The following is an 18,767-nucleotide window of genomic DNA, read 5'->3' on the forward strand; positions in this document are numbered from 1 at the left end:
ATTTTCCAAAATCTTTCTGTGGCTGGTCTAAATTTTTACTCATTCCATTTGAAATTGTTTAAACTATTAGAATTTAACAAAGAAATCGTTTGTGACAACCTAGTTTGTTTGTGATAGCCTATTTTCCAAAATCTTTCTGTGGCTGGTCTAAATTTTTACTCATTGAATTTGAAATTGTTTAAACTATTAGAATTTACCAAAGAAATCGTTTGTGACAACCTAGTTTGTTTGTGATAGCCTATTTTCCAAAATCTTTCTGTGGCTGGTCTAAATTTTTACTCATTCCATTTGAAATTGTTTAAACTATTAGAATTTACCAAAGAAATAGTTTGTGACAACCTAGTTTGTTTGTGATAGCCTATTTTCCAAAATCTTTCTGTGGCTGGTCTAAATTTTTACTCATTGAATTTGAAATTATTTAAACTATTAGAATTTACGAAAGAAATCGTTTGTGACAACCTAGTTTGTTTGTGATAGCCTATTTTCCAAAATCTTTCTGTGGCTGGTCTAAATTTTTACTCATTCCATTTGAAATTGTTTAAACTATTAGAATTTACCAAAGAAATCGTTTGTGACAACCTAGTTTGTTTGTGATAGCCTATTTTCCAAAATTTTTCTGTGGCTGGTCTAAATTTTTACTCATTCCATTTGAAATTGTTTAAACTATTAGAATTTAACAAAGAAATCGTTTGTGACAACCTAGTTTGTTTGTGATAGCCTATTTTCCAAAATCTTTCTGTGGCTGGTCTAAATTTTTACTCATTGAATTTGAAATTGTTTAAACTATTAGAATTTACCAAAGAAATCGTTTGTGACAACCTAGTTTGTTTGTGATAGCCTATTTTCCAAAACTGCATAGATAATGGCTGGTTCCAATGAAAATTGTTGATTAATTTTACAGTAAGATTTCTATGACAGATTTGTATACAAGAAGTCAGTAACTTAGCTGAATTATTTTATTTTTCTGTATTTTTGCATTTTTATTATTATTTTTATTTTGATAAGAATAGTCTCTTCTTCACGATAATTTTTACAAATAAATTTCGCTTTACCTACATTTCTCCAGATTTTGATCATGGCTACACTTTTAGCAACATGTTTACCAACTTCTTTGAAATAGCTATTAGAAAAGAGAGGGTTGATTTTTAGAGATGAAGAAACTAAATGGGAGAGAGAGAGATAGGTAATGAATGTTGATACAAACACCAACAAGGAAAAGAAAAAAACTTTTATTTTCTGCAAATGAATACCTACCAAGGATTTATATTTTTTTCTCATTCTCAATAGCAACTAAAAATATAATTTAAGTTTAAATGCGATTTTTCTTGAACAAAATCGTGTGAAAAACTATTTCAACCCTCAAATTATTGCAGAGATAATCACAACAGAGAAATCTTTCGCAACATTAAAAAGTGATCTTTCATGAGTGCGAAAGAGTGAGCGATATGTTATTCTATAAAACGGAATTCAAGAATAGTAAAAAAAATGGGAGAAAAATAAGTTTTGTAATGGAATGGTGTGGGCGGTTACTTGAAGCAGGATGATGATGAAGTTTATTTACCGTTTTGGTAATTTTTTTTTTCATTATCTAGGGTAGGTAGATATAAAGCTATTCATATCTTTATAAAGTAGACACCTGTACAATTTCTTTTTTGTTGCATTTTATGTAAGATACTTTTTTTTCTTTTATTCTATCTATTTGCGAGATCATGTAAAGTGGACATTTAGGTAGTTAAATGGTAGATAAGTTCGTAACTATAGTAGATACATATACTTTGTATACTATAGGCACAGCTAATATAGGTAATCATAATTTATTAAAAATATTCTCGTCTAAGGGAAATATTTTCAAGAAAGTTGGCCACTTAGGTTTCTATAGATTTATTTCATACCACAGGTGTTTAAAATTTTTCATAAAATACTTTTTATCAACTTGCATTTTTCCGAAGCAGAAAAAAATTTTTAATTTTTTTGGGCTTTTGGCTTTTTCTTAAAAATAAGAGAATTAACTTTGTTTTAAAAAATCTAAATTGTCCATCACTATTTTATATATAAATAAGTGGAGAAGATTAAAATCTTGTTTTCCTTTCTTCTCTACTTACTTGAATATGAACTCCAAATTGGTCAGTAAACCATTTTTAATATCACTATTTTAAACCAATTACCGATATAAAAAGATTCACTTTTTTATTTATTTCTTTATAACAATGAATAAAAAAAACCAAAAATGGTCACCATAATGGCACTTATCCAAATATTTCTTATTCTCATGAGTTTGCCTGACAGTTTAAAAAATTTTGCTTGTACTCACTTTCACAGGGCTTCTAGAAATAAAATTAGTTCGCTTAGGCAAACTTATAAAATTAAATGCTTTTTACAATGTTTTGCTTGTACTTAAAGGACCTCTACAAATATAAAAAAATGTCCCCTAACTTCGCTAAGGCAAACATATAAAACTAAAAGCTTTTCGCGCATGCGCCTGAAATTGAACTTCTTTTTTTCTCATACAGAGATACAAAATAAACTTTTATGTAAGTCGTTATTATTTGAAAGTAATATAAAACATACTTTGTAATATTTTCATTCAAAAACAATGATTCAACAATTTTTTAATTCAAATATTAAAATGCAGTAACTATAACACATCTATTTTGTGGAATATTTGTTTAAAAAGGCAAAACCGTTTAATGCGGTTTATTTGAAATTCAACGTAATGTTTTTTTTTATTTACTGAATATCACGACTCATATACTATTGACATAATTTCGGTAATATAGAATTATAATAATAAATGCATTTAAGGCAATTGTATAAGTTGTAGGTACTTCTACCATACTTAAATACATACCTAAGTCATTTTTGAGTCTAATAATTTTCGAATTGGATAAAAAAAATACAAAGCATTCATAAAGATTTTGTAAGCAGTTCTAATACAATTTCTTTTGCAAAGCCATTTAAAAGAAGTCAGTTATTGGCTTTTATTTCTTGTGCTTCTACAATGGAATTTCATGTGACCGTATTGAAATTTAAACGAAATGTTTACATTAATGCTTGTAGAAATTTTTAGATTCCACTTGCACTAGGTTTCTAGGAAGCGGTTAACGAAAGTTAAGCCTCGAAAGTTTGAATTTTCGAATCACAAACTAAATACAAGCCCTGTAGAGATAATAGCTGCAAGAAATTAAAAATCTTAACCTCGTGGAAGTAAAATTGTTAGTTGGGCACCCCCTTATTTTAGTCTAATTTGACCGGACTACATACAAATATTTTAGGGTAAAGGGTGTTTTTTGGGAAATAGGGAAAAATCCACGATAAGTCCGATAATATCAATGGTATGAATGGTACCCTTATGAAATTCATTAAATATGTTCTCGTTCCAATGGAAATTACGAATAATGTAAGTCTATAATTTTTTTTATGTGAAAGGGTGTTTTTTTTTAGAAGTAAAGAAAATATGGGTATATTGGAAAAAGTGTGTACCTAATACTAGATTAATATTGGTGGTGCCCTATTCCCTGCTTTATCTAAAACCTTCATCCCGAATTTTATCAGTGTAGCATGTTTTTCACATAGGTTTAGGTTATATTTTACTTGTTGAAGTCAAAAAACAAGCACCCTTGTTTTCAATCGGCTATAACTTCTCTTAGACCAATCGTATTGACTTTATTTTTATGTCATTAGAATCAGCATCAAAAAATACCTTGAAATCATGTGTCATATGATGATATTCGACAAACAATTTTTTTCAGTATATTTTTGACCTTCACCCCCTCCCTCTTGTCCGCGAAAAAATACCCTTCCACCCAACTTTTTTTATAGAATTTTTTTGTACTTGGTTCTTATCCCAAAAGCAAACTTTTTGCCAAGTTTCACGAGTGTAACAATTTTTTTTATTTTTTGATTTTATGTCCTATTTTACCTGTACTGTCTTGTAATTTTTCTATTTTGTTGTTTAATAACATTTAATACAGTAAAATAAGGAGAAAAAAGGGGTAAATCTCGGAATGAATGTTAGTAGAATTTTTTTTTGCTCAATATCTTCCTTTTGCCATTCTATAACATATCTCAAAAGTCTAGAAAAATCTCATGTCCGCTTGTCGCGATTTCAAGGTCAAATCGCGAAATGAAGATTTTCAAAATTAGCAAAAATAGGCTATGGTATTATATACACATATGATACATGATTTCAAGGTATTTTTTAATGCTGATTCCAAAAAATCTAAAATCAAGACAATCTGACGTCTCTGGAAAAAGTTATACCTGTTTTTCATCTGTCAACTCATATTATTATAACAGTTGCAAACTTACTGCCGAAAAACCCTTAAAAATTTTGGTAGATGAACCAAATTTTGTATGAAGATTTTAGAATCCATCATTATTAAAAACCAAAACAATCCATTACAAAAAAATATATACCTACGAAATAATGGTATTTTTTGATGGAGGGGCAAATTTTGGGATATGCACTAAAGAAGATTCTTGTTCATCTTAGGAATAAGTGCTAATAAGCTAATTTTTTCATTTTAATCTTTGTTTGGATGTTCTTTAACTACCCTCAAAAATCTAAAAAAATCTCATGTCCGCAAGTCCTAATTTTCTTGGTTTGAAAATAAGGTGCAGATTTTAAAAAATTAATAAGAAAAGTTTAAATTTTTATATGTATACCAACATAAGCGACATGATTTAAAGGTATTTTTTAACACTTATTCCAACAAAACTCACAAACAAGTCAACCTGACCATCCATGAAAAGTAATGCACCTTATCTGAAGTGTAGTTTTTCAATTTTTTTAAAATCTGCACCTTATTTTCAAACCAAGAAAATTAGGACTTGCGGACATGAGATTTTTTTAGATTTTTGAGGGTAGTTAAAGAACATCCAAACAAAGATTAAAATGAAAAAATTAGCTTATTAGCACTTATTCCTAAGATGAACAAGAATCTTCTTTAGTGCATATCCCAAAATTTGCCCCTCCATCAAAAAATACCATTATTTCGTAGGTATATATTTTTTTGTAATGGATTGTTTTGGTTTTTAATAATGATGGATTCTAAAATCTTCATGCAAAATTTGGTTCATCTACCAAAATTTTTAAGGGTTTTTCGGCAGTAAGTTTGCAACTGTTATAATAATATGAGTTGACAGATGAAAAACAGGTATAACTTTTTCCAGAGACGTCAGATTGTCTTGATTTTAGATTTTTTGGAATCAGCATTAAAAAATACCTTGAAATCATGTATCATATGTGTATATAATACCATAGCCTATTTTTGCTAATTTTGAAAATCTCCATTTCGCGATTTGACCTTGAAATCGCGACAAGCGGACATGAGATTTTTCTAGACTTTTGAGATATGTTATAGAATGGCAAAAGGAAGATATTGAGCAAAAAAAATTTCTACTAACATTCATTCCGAGGTTAAACCCTTATTTGACTGGATTAATTATATCTGTATTGATTTGTAATGATAATATGCTTTAAGCTAAACTTTCTTGTTTTATTTCTGTGGAATTGATAAAGTTTACAAATTGTTATTATCACTATCTTGATATTCAAGGGCGGATCCGGTATCTTTTTTCTGGGGGGGGGGGGGGGGGGGGAGGGCACAAGGGACGGATTGGCAAAAAAATCAGCAATAACAGTTAGAAATAAAGTGAAGTATCATACGACTGACTGACAAGCAGCGAATTTAAACGACGAACAGTGCGGTATTTTGGTCTAAGATTTGGCCAAAAATTTTTGGGCACATTTTCCACATCAAATAGGTACCAAATGACAAAAAAGTTATTCGAAAGGAAAAATTTTCATTTTCTTGGTACAGTAAAAGCCACTTAAGTGGTTATCGACTTACCTCCCGATTAGCCGGGAGAAAAAAAAAAATATTAAAAATCATAAAATGCACGTACAATCCTGTGCTATAATTTTTCTTAATAATTTATTCTTTATTTTATTTTTTGACTCAAGTTGTTTCATTAAATAGTTTTTGAGAAATTAAGTTATAAAGACGAAATTTAGAAAAAAAAATTGTTTTCGTTTTTTAATTGATTTTGTATAAAATTTTGCTATATTATGGACATTTTATACCATTATTTAATGATCTGGTAGTTTTTAGTCAAATACTAAAGACTACATTCTAATAAATATTAAAATTCCTAAGATTAAAATAAAAAACTTAAAAATACTTTTTTTCCCATTTTTTTATACGCATTAAAATTTTTTTATACTTCAAAAATATTGTGTTCGAATTGTAAGTCTATTGGAGCCAAATTGACCAAGCTATTAGTATTTTAATATTTCGCTTACGAACATTTTAGTCCAGAGTTCAAAACTTTAAATCATTCTCCCCATCACAACTAATGTTTTCAAAGCCGGTTCACCTCGTAACTTCAAAACAACTGCACCGATTCTTTTGAAATTTGGAACACTTTGTATTTCTTTCCATATTTTTAAAGGCATCCCTGGAGAAATTTTCTCAAAGACATAATAAAAATCTATAAAGGGTTTCTTTTGAGGAGTTTTTTGCTTAAAGGGTCTTTGTTTTCGGGGGTGCAAACTTGGGCAAACTCTTGAAATGCAAGATTGTTCTACATATTCAGCATTTTAATAATATATAGGTTATGCATTGTTGTGGCATATTGCGCTATTTTAAAAACACTAATGTTAAAAAAAAAACAACGAAAAAAGTGCAAATTTTTTAAGTGTGTACTTCCACCCCTCCGTATGAAAAAATAGAGTTGCATATATAATTAATTTTTTTTTTTTAGAATACCATGCATACCTTGATTGTCGATATCCATATCAAAATTTTTCACCAAAATCACTTTGAAGTTAAAAAAAAAAATAAGAAAATTCATTTATTTTAAATCGAAAAAAAAAATTCGTGTTTACCCAACAAATAGTCGTTTATTTATTTGTGAGGTGGAGGTTTTCATGAAAAGAGATGCAACAAACAATAAAATTCCCATTTCCAGCCAGAAATAGACAAGAGTTTCCCTCAAGTACTTTCTGTTATTATTCATATATTTTAACAACTCTTATAATTTGTTTTGCTTTAAGTATGAACCAGTTCTGGGGGGGGGGGGGGCACGTGCCCCCGTGTATAGCGTTTCTTAGGTATAACGATTCAAAAAGTTGAAGTTGAGTTGTAATTTTCATAATCAGGCCTATTCTGAAAAAAGAACTCCCAACTCCCAAGTTCTTGAAATTTCATTATATTTTTAAGCTATGGGGAAAGCAAAAAAGAGAATGAAAATTTTCACCATTTATCCGATTGGGGCCCTCCTCCCGAAACCATTTCCCTGGGAATTTTTGTTTAAAATAGGTCTGAATATATACAGGGTGTTCGATAGAGAATGAACAACCCTAAAACGGCTGATAGCTACACTTAAGACTGTTCTAAAACCAGATAGAAAAAAGTTCTATCGCAACCAGTTCATAAAATTTTGGCTTTTTTCGTTCAGTGTATTTTAAATTTTATCATCTTATGTTTTCGTTCACTACAACCACGAATGAATGAAATTTTTTTTTTTATTTTTTTTTATAATTTTCTACAATAATTGGCTGAGTACACAAACACTTTAAAAATTTCGTAGCTATTGCACACTTTCCTTAAAAAAAATTTGAAATCTGTTTTTCGATGCAAAATGTAAAACAAGTATTTTATGAAAATGTTTAAACTCCTGTAGTATAAACAAATCTATGGAAACCTAGGTGGCGAACTTTCTTAAAAATATTCCCCCTAGATGAGAATATTTTTAAGAAAGTTGGCCACCTAGGTTTCCATAGATTTATTTATACCACAGGAGTATAAAAATTTTCATAAAATGCTTTTTTTACATTTTGCATCGAAAAACAGATTTCAAATTTTTTTTAAGGAAAGTGTGCAATAGCTACGAAATTTTTAAAGTGTTTGTGTACTCAGCCAATTATTGTAGGAAATTATAAAAAAAAAATAAAAAAAAAATATTAATTCATTCGTGGTTGTAGTGAACGAAAACATAAGATGATAAAATTTAAAATACACTGAACGAAAAAAAGCCAATATTTTATGAACTGGTTGCGATAGAACTTTTTTCTATCTGGTTTTAGAACAGTCTTAAGTGTAGCTATCAGTCGTTTTAGGGTTGTCCATTCTCTATCGAACACCCTGTATATATTCAGACCTATTCTAAACAAAAATTCCCAGGGAATTGGTTTCGGGAGGAGGGCCCCAATCGGATAAATGGTGAAAATTTTCATTTTTTTTTGTTTTCCCCATATTCTTAACCATCGAACAAAGAAATTCAAGCTTAAAAAAATAATGAAATTTCAAGAACTTTTCAGTTGGGAGTTCTTTTTTCAGAATAGGCCTGATTATGACAATTACAACTCAACTTCAACTTTTTGAATCGTTATACCTAAGAAACGGTGGGTCTTAGGCAAAAAAGTGTCATGACACTTTTTATATATAATAATCTGGTCTACAATTCTTGCATTGAAAATTTTTTGATATGACTTACCATTTTGCTGAAAATCGTGAAAAAACCAGTTTTTGTGACCTTTGACCCCAAGTAAATTTTTTTCCAGTTCTCGGATCGATGAGGACTTTTTAGATTTAATTTATGATGGTGTTTCCAACAATCCTACCAAATTTCAGCTTGCTGGGAATTAATGTAACCTCGGATGTCTAAATTGACCGGACTATCTAGTGATGTGCTTAAAATAAGGATGTCATCTAAATAGACGACACATATTTTTCCTATGAGTCCTCTAAGACGTGATTTATCATTCGTTGTTAATTCGTTGTAATGACCTTTAGCTGTTGAAAACGCTGTTTTATACCTATCTTTGGGGTTCACCAATATCTGGTGGAAACCTTTCGCTAAATCTAATGTGGTAAAATATTGGGCTCTTCCCAATTTACTAAATATACTCGTATCATCAATATTCGGAATAGGAAACTTGTCTTCCACGGTTAATTCGTTAAGTTTTCTATAATCTATGACAATACGCCATTTAGTGAGTCCTGAGTTGTCTATCTTTTTGGGTACGACCCAGATAGGAGCATTATATGGACTATTACTTTTTTGTATTATACCTTGATCTAGCATTTCAATTATTTGCTTTTCTACTTCATTCTTATACACTTCTGGATATCTATATCTATGTATATTTATGTATAATCGTGTATATATTGGTTTATCATTCTTTGTTTCTATTCTATTAGTTACTTCTTTTACATTTGTTAATTTATCTCCTTCTTTATAAAATAATATTGTTTATTATTTTTAATTATTTGAACCAACGCTTTCTCTTCTTCTTTATTCATATAAGGTTCTATCAATTTATCAATTAAATGTTTTGAATCAAAGCCAAAATTACATAAGTTTATTTGAGTACTTGATAACCCTAGAATATAATTTTCTAAAGGATAATCATCCTTGGGTTTTGATAGTAATGGAATTTCTATATTATTTGTTTTCAATGTATGTGTATAATATGATAATTCGGCTTGTAATGGAATAAGGATATCATTTCCTAAGATTCCGTCGAATGAACTATTTGTAATTGGAGCAATTAAAAACTCCATTGTTGATTCACTTTTGTTGAATTCACTTGGTAATGGTAAAATTATTTTTGTTTTTATTAAATTATATAATTTATACAGGGTGTCCGGTAGAAAATGGATAAGCCTAAAATGGCTGATAGGTGCACTTTTGACTGTTCTGAAACCGAATAGAAAAAGTTTATTTCGCAACCAGTTTAGAAAATATTACTTTTTTTTCGTTCAGTGTACTTTAAATTTCATCATCTTACGTTTTCTTTAACCACAACCACGAATGAATGAATTTTATAAATTTCTTATTTTTATAATTTTCTACAATAATTGGCTCACTACATAAGAAGTTAAAAGTTTTTAAAACTGTTGCATCTTTTCTTTAAAAAAATTTTGAAGTTAGTTTTTCGATGCAAAATGTAAAAACAAATATTTTATGAAAATTTTCAAACACCTGTGGTATAAAAAAAATCCATAGGATAGTAGGTGGCCAACTTTTTTAAAAATATGCGCTTCCAAAGGGGATTGCAGAATGGTAAAAGTTTTTATCAAATCTGGAGTTACTAGCAAGTTATTGGTACCAAAGTGCAAAAAAAGCCTATTAATTTAATAAATTATTTTCACTGTAAAATCTTAAGTTTTTCACATTGCTGCCACAAATGCATGGATTCCATCAGTTTTTTTAATCAGTCATATTTTACAATAATTCTTCTTACACATAACTACTAAAAAAAGTGTTATAACCGTTGAACAATGACTATAAAAAAATAATTTAACTTTTTTTTTAATGCAAAGTAGAAAAAAAAAAATATTTGTTTGCTAATTCGCTAATAACCAGTTTAAAAGATAAAATAACAAGTGGCTCACAGTATTAACTGTAAATTAAATTGCATCTAACAAATATTGGATGTTTTTCGTAGCCCAATAAATTTGGGAATTGAACGAAAATTCGAAAACATTGCAACATTTTCGATGAGGTTGCATTGGGCCAACGGGACCGAAAATCTCAATTTTTCTTTAAAACGAGATCATTAAAAAGTCAAAACTCACAACAAGCTGTCCCGATGCACAATTATATGCCCATGCTTAAACTGAGCAAACAAATATTTTTTTTTCTACTTTGCATTAAAAAAAAGTTAAATTATTTTTTTCATAGCCATTGTTCAACGGTTATAACGCTTTTTTAATAGTTATGTCTAAGAAGAATTATTATAAGATATGACTGATTAAAAAAACTGATGGAATCCATGCATTTGAGGCAGCAATGTGAAAAACTTAAGATTTTACAGTTGAAATAATTTATTAAATTAATAGGCTTTTTTGCACTTTGGTACCAATAACTTGCTAGTAACTCTAGATTTGATAAAAACTTTTACCATTCTGCAATTCCCTTTGGACGCGCATATTTTTAAAAAAGTTGGCCACCTACGTTCCTATGGATCTTTTTTATACCACAGGGGTTTGAAAATTTTCATAAAATATTTTTTTTTACATTTTGCATCAAAAAACTAATTTCAATTTTTTTTTAAAGAAAAGATGCAACAGTTTTAAAAACTTTTAACTTCTTATGTAGTGAGCCAATTATTGTAGAAAATTATAAAAATAAGAAATTTATAAAATTCATTCATTCGTGGTTGTGGTTAAAGAAAACGTAAGATGATGAAATTTAAAGTACACTGAACGAAAAAAAGGTAATATTTTCTAAACTGGTTGCGATAGAAACTTTTTCTATTCGGTTTCAGAACAGTCAAAAGTGCACCTATCAGCCAATTTAGGCTTATCCATTTTCTACCGGACACCCTGTATAATGTTTTTAGGGTTACTGGTTTGATTAAGCTTGTTTCATAATTACTTGGGAATATGTTTTCTTTTAAAACAGACGTTGCTGCTATTTTTTGCTGCAGGGTAATGGTCTGCTGAGGCATGTATTTGAAAATTTGAAGTATTTTGACTTAAATAGTCTTCTTCCATTGGTTCTGGAATATTCCTTTGTAAAAGGATTTCAATTTGATATTGATTGGAAAAATTTCCACTTCTATTTGGTTGCTTATAATTTTGTCCATTTTGATTATTATTTCTATAATATTTCTGACCATTATTCTTTTGATTGGGTTCATTTTTATAATTTTTATAATTTGGGTTGAAATTATTAGTTTTGTAATTTTTATTACTAAATTAAAGAAGTTCGGCCAACAAGACTGTTAATAAATTGATACATAGTCAATAAAACGTCTTATAGTCTTGTTTAATTTTAATTTTTTTTTTATTGATGTCGCGTTTCGGCTAAACAGCCATCCTCGTATCACAATCGACTTTGATTTAATTTTAAACAAAAGCTTTTACAATTTCAAGCTTTAAAAAGAACAAACAAAATTATATAAAAAAGCTTTTAACATTACATAATTTCAAAGCAAAAGAAAGCTACATAAATAATGAAAACAAAAAACAGCTGGATTATTTGCAAATTTTCAATAATGATGAGTCAGCAAAGGCACAGTTGTCGTTCAGCGCTACGTTATGTAGTTTCTTTGTGTAGATCGACTCCCAAACATTTAATTGCCTAAAGCCCTGTACTTCTTTCAATAATTTTATGTTATCGGTCATCACTCCGTGTGGTTTTTGGTTTCTTCTTCCTCTCCCCATTGCATTGTTCTCTTGGTGTACGTGCTTAGCGAAAGCTGTTTTTTTCAGTTTTGTTTTGGATATCTAGTTGATGGTTTCTAAACCTCTTTTTGATAGAGCGAGAGGTTTGTCCTATATAAACTGCATTACATCCGCTGCATTCTAGCTTATATATACAGGATTTATCAAGTGGGTCCGTTTTTTGTTTTGTGCTTTCAAGCATATTTTTAATTGTTCGACTAGACTTGTAAGCTAATTTTATTTTGTTGTTGCGTAGAACACTAGATGTTTTGTTAGTGATAGTGGGATAGTATATCATTTTTGCCCATTTTTCAACGGAAAGCTCAGATGCCAGCTGTTCACTTAATAGAGTTGTATTTTGTTCTTTAAATTGTTGTTGTATTTTCTTTCTTGTTGTGTTTTGTATAATTTTTTCATTTAACCCATTAACTTTCGCACAATCCATAATGTAATTGAACTCTACATTATAATCTTCTTCATTCAATGGAGTATTTAACATTCTATGTATCATTGCATTCATTGCAGCATATTTGTGTGAGAAGCAATGAAATGAATCACTTGTTATGTACCTTTTAGTCTGTGTAGGTTTTCGATAGATGTTAAATTTTATCGAATTATTTGAAGATCGTTCAAGCCAAAGATCAAGGAAAGGTAATTTTCTTTCGATTTCCACTTCAACTGTGAATTTAACCGAACCGAATTGCGAGTTTATAATATTCAAAGTTCTTGGGTATTGTTCAAGTGTAGAATCAGCAAAAATATCGTCCACATATCGTAGCCAAACGCGAGGAAAATCCCTTGAATTTTTTATCTTCTCTTCAAAATGCCAAAGCAAAGGATCAGCGATGAATGGAGAAAGATTATTTCCCATAGCTGTTCCTTCATCTTGTTTAAAGAATTCACCATTGAAAATAAATATATTTTGATTCATACAAATCTCGGTCATTTCAACCAACATGTCAACTTTAAACGCGGGAACATTTTTAGCAGTTAGCCATTCCCTCAAGATAATAATAGTTTCTGGTATAGGAACACTGGGAAACAGAGCAGTGACATCAAAGGAGACTAGAATCTCACCCTCATTTAAACGTAAGTTCTTAGTACGCTCTATCAACTCTTCTCTATTATTAACTCTAAATCCTTCTATGCAGCCAATTTTAGTTAATTCGTTATGGACCCATCTAGATAATTTTTGTGTTGGTGAATTAATGTTGGAAACTATAGGTCTCATTTTTTCCCCGGGCTTGTGTATTTTCGGAAGCCCATACAACTTTGGAACTAGTGGATTGGAATTTTTAAGGTTTCTTCTCCAAAACTTACCATTCCAATTCCAATCCAATTCCAAAAGATAATATTTATTATTAAGCCTGCAGAGAATGTCTGAATATGAATTATAAAGTTGTGTAATATTTCTTGAATATACTTTATCGACTTGCTCTTTTAATTTTAAAAACGATTCTTTTTCACCGGAATTCCTAACTAATATCTTTTTAACTTCCTGCCAATCGTTTGGGTCACCACTCCGTGAAACTACATCTAAAGCGAAATCTGTTATTTTGGACTTAATTTCACTAACTATAAATTCTTTTACTGCATCGTTATATAAACTCCTTGCGTTTATAATAAATTCTGATTTGTTTATAAATATTATTAAACTACATGGTTTACCATTGAAATTTGGTAATTTTTTTAATAATTTTAAAAGATCAATATTTATTGAAGCCATCTTTACCTGGTATTCTAATTTCAATTCTGCTTCACTTGCTTCATTTATTTTTTCTTCTTGTTCTTCTATTTGTTGATTCGATGCTGCTGCTGGTTCTGTTTATTCTGTAGTTTCTCCTTCCTTTTTATTAAAATTTAACGCTGGTGGTATATTATAAGGTGCAAATTTCTTCATTTGTTGTACACGTTGGGGCTTTCGACTCTGATAGTAACTGCCTCGTAAAGTTGCTCTTCCTTCAGTTTTTCGATCACGTTGGGGCTTTAGATCCTTCTTTGTTTTTTATTAATTTGTGTTACACCTATTTTTTTTTCACTGCATCAATTTTTTACACTTATATAGGTATATTTTTTTTTTATTTTATTGAAGGCTTACACAGTAAGAATTTACTTCTTTTAAGATATTGTTAAGCTAAAAGTTATAACAATACAATGTGAAAAATAGTGAGATTACAAATAAAATTAATAATAAAATTAAAACAAAATAATAATAATTATAATTAACATTCCAAAATTTTTATTTAAATTTAAACAATAGAAAAAAAAAGAATATTTATTATAAAAAGAGAAAATTAAAAGATACAATCTGTCTCCGTAAATGAAAAGTTGAATCAAAAACTACTTTTACAATGCTTTTAGTCATGAAAGTGGATTTGTAGTGCTCGACGAAACTCTGCTTCACCTCTCACACCTCTTAGGTGCCTTGGTAACGAGTTCCACAGTCGGATGGCGTTGACAAAAAATTGTCTCTCAGAAGTCAGACATGAGTAACGCGGCTGAATTAGTTGTAGGAATCTGTTAGAGGAACCAAACTGTATCCTATTGAATAAAGTTCAGGGTTGCTTGTTTTGGATCACATTGAAAAGCAATAAAATAGTACGAAAGCGCATAAGGTTATCAAGAGACATTTTAAATATTTGAATTGAAAACTCTGATATATGGTCAAATCTCCTTAAACCAAAGACATAGCGTGCTGTATTATTAAAAGCGACATTAAGCCTTCTCCTACTTGCTGAGTCGCAATAGCAAAAAACTTCACACCCATATGTAAGTATAGGTGTTACTAATGTTTTGGCTAAGAGCAATCGAGTTTTTAGAGGAGTATAATGTTGAGTTAACCAAAGCATACGGAGTACACCATATACTTTACCAACAGCAGCGTTAATATGCGTATCCCAAGACAATGTACTATTAAATAACATGCCAACATTTCGGGCAGAAGAAACATAAGCAATTGGAGAATTATTGATATACAGAGTGGGAAAGTAATCGATGTTCAACGCTTTCTTGCTTATTATAATACATTTAGATTTAGTAGGATTTAAGAACAAGCCATTGCAAGTCGACCAGCGAAATATTTCTTGAAGGTTCTTGTTGATTGTGTAAGCACAGTCTTCTATTAGCCCAAGTGGGCAGCTTTTATATAGCTGCACATCATCAGCATACATTTGGATAGAAGATCCAGATATTTTATTGGGGAGTTCATTAATATATAGGGAAAACAGAAGTGGTCCTAATATTGAACCCTGGGGAACTCCTCTTGTAGTAGGAAGGAATATTGGCATTCTACCATCATATGAGACAGCCTGTTGTCTATCCCGAAGGTAAGATGACAACAAGCGCACTGCTGATGAAGAAAAACCACAATCAGCAAAAAGCTTATGACAAAGATTCAGGTGGTCAACAGTGTCAAATGCTTTCGAAAAATCGAGCAAAACAAGAAAAGACACATGATCAACATCCAATGCTAGTCTGATATCTTCGACAATGTTTAAAACGGCAGTAGTGCAGCTATGTTTTTGGCGAAAACCTGATTGCTTTGGCGAAAGGATTTTGAATGAAAAATTCGGTGCACGACCGCCGCACCAAGACTGCAGCACGTCCGCACTATTTTATTCGCCGCACCATGATTTCTAATTTTGGCATTTGGAAAAATAAAAAAAAAACTACCGACGAGAAGAAGATTCGAACCCGAGCACTTTCAATTAGAAGTCCAACGCTTTTTTTTCAATTTTAAATTCATTTTTATTTTTCATCATCTTAAAACTATCTTAAAGCTAGGACAAAAATTCATAAAAACTAGCCTACTTATCAATTACTTACAACTAACTTACTGGCCCTATACGGGCACTCTAAGTTATTCTTCATTTTTCTTAATACTAATGCCTTTCGGCCTTAAAACTAATTTAATTCAAATAGTATTTCAAGGATTTATTTTTTCCAAGAAATAATTTCTAAAAAAACTTGGATTCTGATCATTTTTTTTTTGTTTATTTTAAAACTTAAAAACTAATTAAAACTACTTAAACTACTTAAAAACTTATTAAAACTACTTAAACTACTTAAAACAACTTAAAAACTAGAACAGCCACAGCAAGCAATTTTGTATTTTTGTATTTTTGTATTTTTTTGTATTTTTGTATTTGTTTTTTGTATTTTTTTGTATTTTTGTATTTTTTTTTTTTTTTTTTTTGTATTTTTTTGGTATTTTTTTGTATTTTTGTATTTTTTTTATTTATTTTTTGTATTTTTTTGTATTTTTTGTATTTTTTTTTGTGCCACCCCGACTGTCCCTACTTAAAACTAAACACCTAAAACTATGTAAGCCGGCCAAGGCATAAAAACAAAGACCACTTTAACTATTTACACTATTATGAAGCCACCAAAACTGGTTCTCCTGCCTTACCCTATCTCTTCGGTCCCGATCGGACACAGTCCTACTGAACCGAAGACGCCCTTCTCCGCCTAGTACGAGGATGTCCCCGTCATACAGCAGTCGCCTGTCCACGGTTCTTCGCCCGACGTGGTAGATTAGCGGAACTGCCAATCTATCCTGTACAAGCCCCTGACTATCTAAATAGAGGAATGCCTCAGGCGGAATATAGCCGCTTAAACACACACTCTTGAAGTATTCGTCGTTAGGGTAGTAAGCCCCAAAAATGTAGCTATTTGAAGAGGCCATCGCTCTTGAAACGTGGCCACGAACAAGCTTCAGCATAAAGTTATCAATTCTATTTATGTTGGCCCTATTGTATAAGACCTCATTGGAATAGTAATGCGTGTAATCAGATTCGGGTGTTCTGTGCAGACCAAGGCAACGTCTAAGACACTGCCTCTCAAACACCCGAAACTTTTCCATTTGAGATGGAGCAAAGTTGAACCACACAGGGCATCCATAGACAATCATCGGCCGTATGAGGGCCATGTAGCAAATCACCTTAACCCTGGTGTCAAGCCGACTGCTATAAAACAGCCGTTTCGTCAGGGCAAAAGCTCCCCTAGCCCTGGCCAGAGCAGCATCCATATGTCTATTGAAATATAGATATTGATCTAGCCAGATGCCAAGGTACTTTACTACACTTTTACTTGGCAGTGGCTGTCCGTGTGGTCCAGCGATCGCCAGCTTCCGCCATTTCCTTTGCGTATCCCCTGAGGCCCTAGTCAAGGGAGTCCTAAATAGAATCGTTTCTGATTTCTGAAAGTTAATTTTCAACTTCCAGTCATCACAATATCGCTGAATTTTGTCAAAGTCACGTTGCAAGAGAATTCTGATGACCTCAACTTTTGGAGCTGTTCTGTACGCAACTAGATCGTCGGCATACGCAATTGCCTGAGTTAGACTTCCTATCAGATCGCTGGTGTAAATACTAAAGAGAATCGGTGAGTTCACCGCTCCCTGTTGAAGACCATTTTTAATATTAAAAACTCCAGTAGAAGTTACATTGCCACTTTTGACAACAAACGTTCTACCATTGAGCATGTCATAAAGCATATATAAAAGTGGTTTGTTTATACCAAGTCTTGTTAATTTAAGATAGAGACCTTCTAACCAAACGGTGTTGAAAGCTTTTTCCAAATCAACAAGACATTCACCCGTGCACTGTTTTTTAGATTTGTTCCACTGAATATCAGATACAAGTTTAGACGCGGCATGAATAGTGTCATGTCCTGCCTTAAACCCGAATTGATTATACGGTATGATATTGTTGTCCTCAGCCCACTGAGACAGAGCCCTATTGATAACTTTTTCAAATACCTTGCTGATACTTGGAAGGAGACTTATCGACCGGAGATTTGACGGATTGGAGTTGTCCTTTCCCTTTTTCGGTAGAGGATGTACCACTGCTGTTTTCCAACGCTTTGGATAATATGCATTATTCAGAGCGTTGTTGAACAGAGTGGCAAAAATGTCAATAGCTTCTTGCGATAGATGTCGTAGTACAATATTGGATACACCATCGACTCCTGCTGACTTCTTTTTCTTTAATGAATCGAAGATGAGCTTGAGCTCTACCTTCGTAACTAACAGGGTGTTAGCCCCAGCATGCTCGGCGATGATTTCGTTTGCCAAGTGCTCTTCATTAAACCCGGTAAAACCGCGATTCTCAGATCGCCATTGCGTAATATCATTACTTAGATAAAAGTGATGAAGGAGGGCCCTGTTTTCCAGGTCATGGTTCGGGTTAATGCTAGCATTAACCTTGTACACTTGCTGGAGGGCAGCACCCACCGCCTCCACTTTCTCTTGCGGATCTTCGATTATAAAGAGGTCGTCGTCCAAGATGGCTTCCTCTGGATTTATGCCTGCGGTCAGAAGTACGTCTCTGTTTTCCACAGTTCTCTGGAGCTTAAGACAAGGAAGCTCGTTTTGATCATTCCGTGTTAAAAATTTTATTAATCTGCGGAAACATACTCGGATCGCTAGAATTAACGGCCCGAATTTTTTTGTCCCAGTACAGATTAATAGACAACCTATAATTTTCTTTGATCAATTGGTTGATGTTTTTGATCGACGACTTCAGTGTTCTAATCTCCAGATCGTGTGGGTCGGTAAATCGCCGGTATAAACGTTTAAGTCTTCTCAAT

General features: G+C 31.5%; 2 protein-coding genes across 4 annotated transcripts in view; both read right to left on the reverse strand.

The window, feature by feature from the left end:
• The window catches only part of LOC129906951 (zwei Ig domain protein zig-8-like), a 515,233-nt gene that overhangs the window by 64,500 nt on the left and 431,966 nt on the right, over positions 1-18,767 (reverse strand). The window lies entirely within an intron of this gene.
• On the reverse strand, positions 8,252-14,322 carry LOC129906950 (uncharacterized). The gene has a single exon (XM_055982946.1). It carries the CDS (start codon positions 13,903-13,905, stop codon positions 12,205-12,207), a length of 1,701 nt encoding a protein of 566 aa, XP_055838921.1. The 5' UTR covers positions 13,906-14,322; the 3' UTR covers positions 8,252-12,204.

This window comes from Episyrphus balteatus, chromosome 1, assembly GCF_945859705.1.
Source record: "Episyrphus balteatus chromosome 1, idEpiBalt1.1, whole genome shotgun sequence".
Taxonomy (NCBI): Eukaryota; Metazoa; Arthropoda; class Insecta; order Diptera; family Syrphidae; genus Episyrphus; species Episyrphus balteatus.